General features: G+C 43.0%; 1 protein-coding gene across 4 annotated transcripts in view; it reads right to left on the bottom strand.

Moving 5' to 3' along the window:
• The window catches only part of RAD18 (RAD18 E3 ubiquitin protein ligase), a 160,038-nt gene that overhangs the window by 5,339 nt on the left and 142,351 nt on the right, over positions 1-12,348 (bottom strand). For 3 of the 4 annotated variants that reach the window (XM_014857933.3, XM_014857935.3, XM_070492601.1), the window contains one exon: positions 7,687-8,542. The exons of the other annotated variant lie outside the window; for it this stretch is intronic. In XM_014857933.3, the coding sequence (XP_014713419.3) occupies positions 8,440-8,542 (103 nt within the window). In that variant the 3' untranslated portion in view covers positions 7,687-8,439. Of the gene's footprint in view, positions 1-7,686; positions 8,543-12,348 lie in introns of those variants that run through there. 4 annotated transcript variants of the gene reach the window in all.

Here is a 12,348-nt window from a genome sequence, read left to right as displayed (position 1 = left end):
ACACCGTCTGCCCTTTACCAAGTCGGGGAGCTGATGAGAACGAGGTGAGGAAGGGCTGCGGGCAGATGACAGGCAGCATTTGGTGGTGTGTTCCTAGGGAAGGGCGCAGCAGGCGGCAGCAGAGGCACAGGAGCCAACTTCCGCACAGCTGGCCTTCGGTCCCTCCAGGGACAGCCCCCTCCCCGCCTGCAGCAGGAGTAGGCGAGGATCGATCCTGTCTAGGGCGTCCTCCCTGCTCCTTTCTGCTAATGCAGAGTGTACCCCTTCTTAAAAGCTAGCCCAAGCCCCATCTCTCCTGAGTTTTCACTAGTTCACCGTGAAACGAGAAAAAGGCCTATGGCTCATTTGTTACAATCACTGCCACATCTCAGGAGCTTCGTCTGGCATTTCTTCCTACCTTTTTGCTTCCTGTGTGATTATGTTTCCTGTAAACTGCATAAAGATAGATTGTTCATTTTCTAAAATCCAATCTGAGAAACTCTGTCACACATACTGAATGTGTATTCTTACAATATGTCTTAACTTCTCTCAGTTTCCTTATCTGTAAAACATAAGGTTGCTGTAATCCCAAGAACATTCTTCACAGAAATTGAACAAAGAATCCTAAAATTCATATGGGGCAACAAAAGACCCCGAATTGCTAAAGCAATCCTGAGCAAGAAAAACAAAGCAGGCGGAATCACAATCCCCGATTTCAAAACATACTACAAAGCTACAGTGATCAAAACAGCATGGTACTGGTACAAAAACAGGTCCACAGATCAATGGAACAGCATTGAAAGCCCAGAGATAAAACCACACATCTATGGACAGCTAATCTTCGACAAAGGAGCAGAGGGCCTACAATGGAGAAAAGAAAGTCTCTTCAACAAACGGTGCTGGGAAAACTGGACAGCCACATGCAAAAGATTGAAAATTGACCATTCTTTTTCACCACACACCAAAATAAACTCAAAATGGATCAAAGACCTAAAGATTAGGCCTGAAACAATAAGTCTTCTAGAAGAGAATATAGGCAGTACACTCTTTGACATCAGTTTCAAAAGAATCTTTTCGGACACTATAACTCCTCAGTTGAGGGAAACAATAGAAAGAATAAACAAATGGGACTTCATCAGACTAAAGAGCTTCTTCAAGGCAAGGGAAAACAGGATTGAAACAAAAAACAGCTCACTAATTGGGAAAAAATATTTACAAGCCACTTATCCGACAAAGGGTTAATCTCCATAATATACAAAGAACTCAGATGGCTTAACAATGAAAAAACAAACAACCCGATCAAAAAATGGGCAGAGGACATGAACAGACATTTCTCAAAAGAAGATATAAATATGGCCAATAGACACATGAAAAGATGTTCATCATCGCTAATCATCAGGGAAATGCAAATTAAAACTACACTAAGATATCACCTTACACCCATTAGATTGGCAAAAACATCCAAAACCAAGAGCGACAAATGTTGGAGAGGTTGTGGAGAAAAAGGAACCCTCATACACTGTTGGTGGGAATGCAAACTGGTACAGCCACTATGGAAAACAGTATGGAGATTTCTCACAAAGTTAAAAATAGAAATACCCTATGACCCAGCCATCCCATTACTGGGTATCTATCCTAAGAACCTGAAATCAGAAATCCCAAGAGTCCCTTGCACCCCTATGTTCATCGCAGCATTATTTACAATAGCCAAGACGTGGAGCCAACCTACATGCCTAGAAACTGATGATTGGATAAAGAAGATGTGGTATATATACACAATGGAATACTACTCAGCCATAAAAAAAGACAAAATTGGCCCATTCGCAGCAATGTGGATGGACCTCGAGGGTATTATGTTAAGCGAAATAAGCCAGTCAGAGAAAGACGAACTCTATATGACTCCACTCATAGGTGGAAGTTAATATATTGACAAGGAGATCTGATCGGTGGTTACCAGGCTAAAGGGGGGGTGGGGGGAGGGCACAGAGGGGCAAGTGGTGTACCCACACATGACTAACAAAAATGTACAACTGAAATCTCACAAGGTTGTAATCTATCATAACATTAATAAAAAACATAAGGTTGCTGTAACATCTAAATGAGTCAATACTGACGGAGCCCTTACAACAGTGCCTGGCACGGACTGCACTTAACAAACGTTAGCTATCACGAGAGGCGAGTTTAATCACATATCTATTTATAGTGATTACTACTGGATTCGGGCTCACTGGACCATTTTGCTCTGTTTTCTATTCACCACACATTTTCTTAGTTATTTTTGTAACTTTTTCTGCCTTGTAGTGGTTTGATCAAGTTTTCCTTAATCCCATTTTCTGGCTTGGAACACACTACATTGTTTCTACACATTGCTAGTTACCCTTAAAACTTTAAAATGGACCTTAATTTAAGGTGTAAAGTGGGTCAGTGCTTCCCGGACATGAGTAAGGGCCTCAGAAGCCTCCGTATTCTGACTCCCTTGCCCGGGCACCATGTTATCATGTAATACTTTACACTTCCACCGGGTTTCAACCACCCTCCATTAAGTCTGTTTTTCTTTTAGTCTATGTTTATTTAGATTTCCAATGTGTTTACCAATTTCTTTGCTCACAACTGCCTTTTGTATCCCACTCCTTTCTTCTGGGTTCTAGTTCATTCTTACTACAGAACATCCTTTAGCAAGTACCGTTTGCCTATCAAAATTTAACAGTGAAGTCTGGGTCTCTCAATCTAATGTCTTGCATGAGGAACAAGTAGGTTTAAACACAACTATCCCCAAATTCATCGCTACTATATTCTTTTACTTTGCAAGAAAAACAAAAAACCTGCCCTGAATAGGGTATGACATTTATTCATCTATTTTCCACTTCTGGACAGAAATCAGCAATGATTGAAACTGTATGATCTTGAAATAGATAGATCTAGGCAAAATGTGTCTCTCTACAGCAGACAAAACGTGTCTGTATTTCTGTTAAACCGTGACAAGGTGTGTAAGATTTCAGCCTTAAGGTATGTTACCACAGGTCCTATCTCAGCTCTTCCTCCTCCTTCAAGCTTTTAACTTTAGATAACTCAACACCATGTATCAAAAATATGAAAGAAATTGCTGTACGTAGATGTCATGGTTTCAGAAATTAATGCTGACAAATAAGAAGGTTTTCAGCAGATATTCTTCAGAATTCAAACAGTTAATATTAAACAGCTCCATTCGACAGTAAACTCGAGGTTATCTAGAAGTGCATTCTGCAGTTCACACAGGCTGTCAGGCATGGAAAAGTCAAGGCTGCTCAAAATCCAGTGTTGCACAAAAGAAATTATAAAATTCTTTTAAGATTGTGCTGCAGTTTTTATGTGATCCAAATGGAAGTAAACAATGCCACGTGGAAGTCGGGGGTATCAATTATGCACTTCCATAGTTCCCAAACTGCAATCTGGGGCCCTGCCTGCTGGTCCCGAGCCCATCTGGGCCCCCATTCAAGTAACGACATTCATAAGAGGCTGTCAACCTTGTCATCTTTTCATCTAGCACCCAAAGCAGCTGGACCCTTCTCTAGCCAGCACTAGAATAATGACAGCTCTAGAATCTTGCCAGAGAATGTATCCAGTCCAGGTATGAAATACCATACAGAGTTCTCGAGCCATTCCCCTCAGAGATCCTAAATGCAGTCAAGTCAGAACACCCAAAGGACTCCTGGCCTGTGTTTGCTTATAACCCTATAGAATTCTTTCCTCGGTGCCCTTCAGTCTGCGACTGCCAGCTTTGACGGTGAACTGAAGTAGCGGCCATGAGAGCTTCTGTACTTGCTGTGTATTCCCACTGAAGAGCTCTAAGATATTTTTTAATGACCATTATTTAAAAACCCACAGAACAAATTCCCTTTGGAATTTAATATCCTAGTGTCCTCTATTTTGAAAACAATCTGCCCATATATTTTATTAAGAGTTAGTGTTCCAACAATTCCATTTCTGGGAATCTAACCTAAGGAATTCTACTTATAACTGGAAAAAAAGTGGAAGTAACTTAAATGTCCAAGAATAGGAGACTCTGTACAAATGTGGCACACGATTCAGATGGGTTCATGATGCAGTCATTAGAGTACTGATAACGTACTGTGCAAGTGTTTCGTGAGAAACTGAGGAAAGCGGTGTGTGCACATGTGTATCTAGTGTGGAGTTGGTTCTAAGTCATATGAAATTCTGACCTGCCCAGCTTGTCTGACATAGCTGTGAAGTTAGAGGGCACAAAGGCATCTATTTGAGAATTTTGATACGTTGTGTTTTGGACCAAAGGTGTCAAAAGATATGTGCACAGCTTCCTGGGGATGGGGGACACTGAGGACGAGGCGGGAATATGGTGATTAATATGACCCCCTTGGACTGATTTTCAAGCTCCCTAGAGTTTTCGGGCAAAAATGAAATCCCTTTATTACATGCTTTCAAAGGGCCACATACCTCTGCTTGTTGCACTTATCACAACTGTGATTTGCGTAATTATTTGATGAATGTTCATCTCCTTTCTGGTCTACAAGTTCCACCAGGGCAAGGTTTTCTCTTTGTTTTGCGCACTATGTGACATATAGTCATGATGGCTGAGGGAAAACAGGGGAGGGAGAGAGGAAAGAGAAGGTAACGGAGAAAGGGAGAGGAAAAAGGGCGAAAAGACGAAGATGGAGAAGAAGCAAATTTTTTATGAGGGACGCTGTGGGTCGAGGTGACAGTGCTGCCAAGCTGGGAGAGCACTTGCATTGTTTCCACCTGGAATACAGCAAGGCCAACGATCAGTGAGACCAACAGGAAGGGGAGGATGTCTGGCACCCAGCAGGTTCGCACCTCGGGGATGCATCAGGAGCTGGCATCCCAGGCAAGGCTGGATTCTCCAGCAGGACCAGCAGCGGTACACGTGACAGAGCACTGGAGAGGGTGGCAGATGCCCAGCAGGAGTCTGTCAAGAGAGCAGCAACGTGCTCAGGCACAGACTTGTGCCTGTATTCTCAATAGTCTGAAGCCAGGGATACCTGGACATCTCGGAAGGGGATGGGGAACGCCCCGAAAAGGCCTAAGTCTAAGTGGGGACATGGAGCCAGTAACAAGGCAGTGTCAGTGCCGGTGTGACCTGTTCATAGGCCAGATGGTTATCGCTGAGGATGTCTGAAACACCCTGACTAAAACTAAAGAAAGGTTACCAAAACGGTAATGAAGTCAAGGGTTGTGAGGACTTTCCCCCTCTAATGATCATAATTTTTATAATTAAAAAAATAATAGGAAAAATGTGTATCATTTGAAGAATTGCTGTTTTATCAGATGCTGCCAATTTTGTAATCCAGTGTTTCTGCCTTTTCCCTGGTTCTAAGAAAACTCAGTCAGATGTCGTATTCAACCACAGTAACTTCATTACTGTAGTGGTCTTGATAGTTGCTTTCTTCTCATTCTACAGGGCCAAGGGCCGCAAGGAAGGAAAATCCTCCACAAAGTCTTCTCTCCCTATTTCGTCTACCCTGTTGACATAAATCTTTACGGTCTGAGTTAGTTTTTAAACGCTATCACCCTCCCTATATTACTCACATTGTCTTACGTGCGCGAATGACTTTTTCAACTAGACCAGTGATCCCAATGAGGGTATAAGAAGAGAGAAGGGATTAGAGGATGAAAGGATGGCCTGATTGTCAGAGCCACCTGGATGTCCTTTTCTGAATTACAGGTAGCAGCTCACCTGCACCCTCCCACACCGTGAGTATCACTGCCATTGTGAGGTGACGTACTCACGGGAGCTGTTACACCCTGGAGGGGAGTGAGGAGGTCAAAAGTATGAGCCAGTGATGAAGATCATATTTTCACTAAAAGATCAATTTTGGAATCAGAAGCTTACGAGTTTCAATCCCAGATCTAATACTTAGCCTAAAGTTCTTTATTCTCAAATAGATATAAAAACATCTTTCTTTCAGTGCATGAATATTAAACGTATGCTAAGTGCTAATAAACAGAGTTCAGCAAATACCCTTTAGGTCTTAGTTTCCAAGTAGAGTTGGGAGGAGTTTCTGAATCTTGGCACCACTGACATTTGGACTCGATAATTCTTTACTGTGGATGTTCCAGGCTAAGCTGTACGGCCCCCTCCCCTGCCATTCACATACTGAAGTCCTAGCCCCACTACCTCAGAATGTGATTGCATTTGGAGAGAGGGTCTTTAAAGTGGTAATTAAGGTAAAATGAGGTCATGGTGTCCCTATAAGAGGAGATTAGGGGGCCGCCCCGTGGCCAAGTGGTTAAGTTCTCGGCAGCCCGGGGTTTTGCTGCTTCTGATCCTGGGTGCAGAATGGCACCACTCATCAGGCCATGCTGGGGCAGCGCCCTACAACTAGAATATACAACTATGTACTGGGGGGCTTTGGGGAGAAGAAGAAGAAGGAGTGAAAAAAAAAGAAGATTGGCAACAGATGTTAGCTCAGGCGCCAATCTTTAAAACAAAAAAAAGGTGCGGGAAGGGGGGCATTAGGACCCAGACATGTGTGACCAAAGAGGAAAGATCATGTGAGGACACAGGGAGAAGGTGGCCGTCTGCAAGCTAAGGAGAGCGATTTCAGAAGAAATCAACCCTACTGACAACTTGATCTTGGACTGCTAGCCTCCAGAACACTGTCAAAAGACAAATTTCTCTGATTTAAGCCCCGCTGTCTGTGGTACTCTGCTATGGCGGGCCGAGCACACACTCCATGGGGCTCGGCCTGTGCACTGTAGGATGTTTAGCAGCATCCCTGGCCTCTACCCACTCATACCATTAGCAACCCTCCCACCCCACAGCTGTGACAGCCAAAGTTATCTCCACACATTGCCAAATGTCCCTGGGTGGCAAAAATCCCCCCCTCCCCCCTCCCCCCGGGAACACTGATTCCGATGGTCTCTGGTCACCTGTATATTCCCAGGGCTCAGCACAGTCACTGCGGCCTACCTAAGTAGATAACCAAATATTTACTGAACGAATTCTCTTGCCTGGTTCCCTATCTCAGGTCTCACCACTGCCAATCAAACTCCTTTTAATGCAATTAAAGTAGTAATTACTTCGTTTAATTTATAGCAGATGTGTAATTTTTAATGAAAACAAGCAGTTTTCATTTTAGCATAATTTCTGGCAACTCTGTGACATAAATATCACATCAATGTTAAACCCTATTTTGTTTGATATTGCTCACTGACCTCATATCACATCCTTTGATAGATTCAGTGAGTGGCGCTGCTTTTAGTTTCCTAATGCATCCCTCATGATTTTTAGCAGATGAAATGACTATGACAAATTCTTATATAACATTTGAAGCTCAAGGGACTTATAAAGAAAATAAATGGCTGTTAAGTGTGAAACACTGAACTCTAAGTCATAACAAAACTCTACACGTTATCCAGAAACCCAAAAACATATCAAAAAGCCAAAGTCAATGGAGATATTCTTTGGAAGGGGGAAGTCACAAAAGCCCCTGGTACATTCATAAATTTGTTGTCGTAACATTGTCACTTTGCTGTCACGTTATTTGAAAGTTGATGTGTTTGGGTTGGGCGGTGGCAGGGGCTGGGAGTAGGGGCGACTCGGACATGCCAGAGAGAGGCACGAGGAACTCCGGGGGAAGCGGGAACTGGTAGACATTTGGCACAGGGATAATTTCTGACCAACCCCTCGCAACGATTTGTACTCAACTATTCACAGGGTACTGTCTAAGCACATTATTTTAAGTTGATAGAGAGTTTATTCATTTATAAAATCCATTTACTGCATTCTTTTTTAATAGATGGGATTCAAAGTATTAAAAATTTGATTTACCCAAGTGAAAAGAAAGACTAACTAATCATTGTTAAGTGCCATTTCCGAAGAATATGCCCAATGTTTCAAAGTTGTTGTTTGTGGCTTTAAATTACAATAGTAACATCCTACTCCGAGAATGTGTGAGACACAGGTCTAACGAGCGACCACATTAAACTTGGGCAATAACCACCAGGTGACTGCGGTCACAGGCAGCTATGCTGGCATCCAGGATCAGGTGCTTACACACGCCAAGGATGTGAGTAGGACATCCTGCCGTTCCAAAAACATGGAGGCTCTTAACTCCTCAACTGCTCCTTGTGGTGGAAAGGTTGAAGAATCCTTTTCTGAAGTTGGTTTCTCCAGGGAAGAGAAGGAAGATGGCTTAAATTCTGAAATTTAGAAACAAAAACACTTTGCCACGTTCACCAGCTTTGCAGATGTCCATAATTTTAGAGAGAGATGTTGCAGAGGCAGGAGGTAAGGATGTCTTGTAAATTTTTTTTTTTCCCCGGAAAGGCAGAAAAGAATGAAAATCAGTTAACCACAATATTTAGAATTCAGCATCTTCACTTGGGCATTTATGAGTATGAATATGAGATGGATATGAAATCTATTTGGCAACACAAAGTACGACATTCTGATCACTATGTTGGGAAAGTTGGCAGAAGCCCACGCTAATTTCTATTTCGCTTATTTCTTGGCTCCATCTCAGCACTTTCAGCTGATCTTGTGCGACGATTCCATCTTGGACTGATTTCTGTGTCCTGAAGATCATTTCTGAAACAGTAAAAAGGAAGTGGCATCTTAGAAAATAATGATCGCTATTACGCTACAGCAGTTTCTAGTTTAAGGTGCTGTCACAGGCATCGTTTTGGTTAACCCTCCAAAGAGCCCCTTCTGCTCCACTGACAAATCTATTATAACACTTATCCTTGCTATTATTCTTCTCCCCACCTTGTAACTGAGGAAACGGCGACTCAGCAGAGACTACAGACCATAAATGACAGAGCCAGGAGTTGAACCCCTTTCTTCTGAATCAAATTCTAGCAGGTTTACACTTCTGCTTAACATGTAGAAAGCTGCAAAAAAATTTGCTCCCATCCTAACAACAAGACCAAGTCACAGTCTAACAAAATCATAATTTGTCTTGATCCTGTCAGAGAGCTGAGAAAAAATTTGAAAGAAAGATAAGCCCCTCCAAAGAGACAGGAGCCACACGAATTCTCCCACTTCTGGAAGAGCACTGGAGAAAGAGGCGGCTGTCATGCAACCAGATAAGATGAAATCTCCTAACATTTTAATAAAATCTAAAACAAGGGCTAGTACTGAAGCAGCCCGGGACAAAGTGAGTCCACACACACGCAAGCTCTTCTCCAGGAGCCTCCATCAGATGCTCACGAGAAAAACCAGGAGCAGGGCAGAAGCCTGGAGAGAGCCCACTTTCGTGGCACAGTATAAGGCTGGTGATGGGAGGCAACAGGGGTCAGGCAGAAAGCCCTGCCTCTTCCCTGGACCCTTCTCTCCTAAGAGGCAGAAGCTTTAAGTTGCTGAGGGTAGAGCAGGAAACTCACTCACCCATGGGGCTTAGGCAAAGATTCACTACCTCTGGGGAGAAGCAGAGGTACATCAGTCTGCCTGAGGAGGCAGGACAGGGAATCGTCTGCAAGAACACAGGTAGAGTCACTGTTGCCGGGGAAAGGACAGAAACAAAGACGTCTCCCTCTGGAGGAGGGGCAGAAAATCATCCCGGGCTGCTGATCTCACACAATGCCAAGCTGAGGGTGGGTCAAGGCAGTCTGACTACCAGGAGAGGAGGGGGAGGAGAGAAAGCTGAGAAAGCCTCGTCCTGGAGACACGGGCACACAGGGCCTGCCTAAGAAGGAGGCTGCACCAAGGAAACAGAGAACCCCCTGCTGGGCCCCACCCTGAGCCCGGCATCAAGGAATACGCAGTAGCAGTAACTGGCTAAGGGAGAGGTACCGATATGGAGAAGAGATGGCCCTCTGCAGGGCAGGCTTGCAAAGACGGCTGAAAGATAAACAGGAGCAAAATCAGTGACAAAAACTTTCCTGCAGTCCAGCCCCCACACTAAACACCAGGTAAAAGCAGCCCACTGCTACAAGAATGTGACGCCTCTGATGCGCTGAAGGTCTTGTCAGTGACAAGAAAACCCCACCTGAGGTCACTCCCCCACACTAACGGCCTGACACCAAAAGAAGCACGCCCATTTCCAGGCATAAGTACTATGACATCAGTCTCTATGGTCCTTCGCAGTATGTCTAGCATTCAAGCAAAATGTATGAGACACAAAGAAGAAAAAACAAAAAAAAATCCATCATCAAGAGATAAAGTAACCAAGAGATACAGACAGAATGACCCACATGTTGGAACCCTAAGACCAGGACCTTAAATAACTATGATTAATACAGTAAAGGCCCTAGGAAAGATGGACAGCATGCATGACAGATGCTCCACAGGTGGCTCTGAAAGACAAAGATCATTACTGTCCTTCCCTCTCCACACCTCCCAGAGTCTGAGGTACTCTCCCCAGGTGTCAGCATTGTTGCTCTCTCTCCATCTCCACAAAATCAGCATATTCCTTTCCATTAGTTTTAACGTTACCTTTTTTTAATCATCCCCTGTTCAAATTCAGCCCTTTTACCCAGAAGGGTCAGGTGCAAGAGGGATAAGAGCATTTTTATAAAACTTTCAGAGACTCAGTATGTTTCCCACTTTGACCCATGCAGGCCGTGGTAAGGCTGGATACAAGTCCAAAATCCCAAGGTGGAGGCTGCCTCCCTTTGCCAGAGGCTCCAAGCAGGAAAATCATCAGTCATAAAGACTAGCTCAGAGGGGTCATTAGGCTTGTGGGAGCTCAAGGGTAATAGCATTTCTCTCTGTGTGGCTCTTTTCTATGAGAGAATTTGTTCTGGCACTCAGTGGATGGGGATTATTAAGTACATAGGACAATTCAGATGTAGAAGGAACAATAACAGTAACTGAATCAGCCCAAAGGGCCTCAGCTACAGGTCACATTAGCTTCCCTTCTCCACTGTGAACCTTGCCCAAACCCCCTGAAAATCAGTTCAGGTGCCTCCTTTCCCCACAGGAGAGGGGAGGATGGTGAATCTGGTACCTATATCCGACAGAGCCATAAAAGTCTGAGTCCTTCCCTTCCCGAAGTTCAGCAGCACATCCCGATGGTGCAGATGGCCTTTCCTCTCCCTTAGCGACAGGGAGACCTCAGGCCCCACTCCTAAGCAGCAAACCCAGAATAGCCAAAACAATTCTGAAAAAGAAAAATTTACACTGACAACACCAAATGCTGGTGAGGAGTGGAGCATGCGGAACTCTCATTCATTGCTGGTAGGAATACAAAATGGCACAGCCACTTTGGAAGAAAGTTTGGCAGTTTCTTACAAAACTAAACACATTCTTACCAAACAATCCAGCAACTGCACTCCTTGGTATTTACCCAAATGAACTGAAAACTTATGTCCACACAAAACCTTGCACTTTATTCCTAATTATAATAACATACATATCACTTTATTTGTAACTGTCAAAACGTGGAAGTAACCAAGATGTCCTTCAATAGGTGAATGCATAAATGAACTATAGTAATCCATATAATGAAATATTATTCAGCACTAAAAAGAAATGAGCTATCAAGCCACAAAAAGACCAGGGGCAAGCTTAAATAAATATTACTAAGTGAAAGAAGCCAATCTGAAAAGGCTACATACTGTCTGATTCCAACTATATGATGTTCTGGAAAAGGAAAACTACGAAGATAGTAAAAGATCAGTGGTTGCCAGGGGCTTGGGGAGAAGCAGGGATGAAGAGGCGTTTTAGGGTAGGGAAAGTATTCTGTATACTATAATGGTGGATACATGTCATTATACATTGTCAAAATCCATAGAACATTCAACAAAGAATGAAGCCTATGTAAACTGAGAAAAGAAAATTCGAGGCCTCACACTAGCTGATTTCAAGACTTCTTGTAAAGCTGCAGTAATGAAGACTGTGTCGTTGGTGAAAAGACAGGCGTACAGATCAATGGGACAGAACAGTGATTCCAGAAACAGACCCATACATATACAGTCACTCGATTTTCGATAAAGATACCAAAATTATTAAACGGAGAAGGACAGTTTCTTCAATGAATAGCGCTGGGACAACTGGAGACCATATATAAAAAAGAAAAATTGAACCTCAACTCATATCTTACACCATTTACAAAAAATTAACTTGAAATAGGTCATAGACCTAAATGTAAGACCTAAAACTTCTAGAACATAAGAGAAAAACCTTTGTGACCTTGGGCTAGATAAAGACTTCCTAGGTAGAACACAAAAAAGCACAAAATCTAAAAGGAAAAATTGATAAATTATTTCATAAAAATTTAAAACAGTCTTTGAAAGACACTATCAAGAAAACGAAAAAGCAAGCCACAGAGTAGAAGAAAATATTTGCAAAACACATATCTGATGAAGAATTCTCAAATCTCAATAATAAAAAAAAGAAACCCATTTACAAAATGGGCAGAAGATGTGAGGCGGGCACTTCATTAGAAGACAGAG

The sequence above is a fragment of the Equus asinus genome, chromosome 21, assembly GCF_041296235.1.
Source record: "Equus asinus isolate D_3611 breed Donkey chromosome 21, EquAss-T2T_v2, whole genome shotgun sequence".
NCBI lineage: Eukaryota > Metazoa > Chordata > Mammalia > Perissodactyla > Equidae > Equus > Equus asinus.
This window is presented reverse-complemented; position numbering and strand designations above follow the sequence as displayed.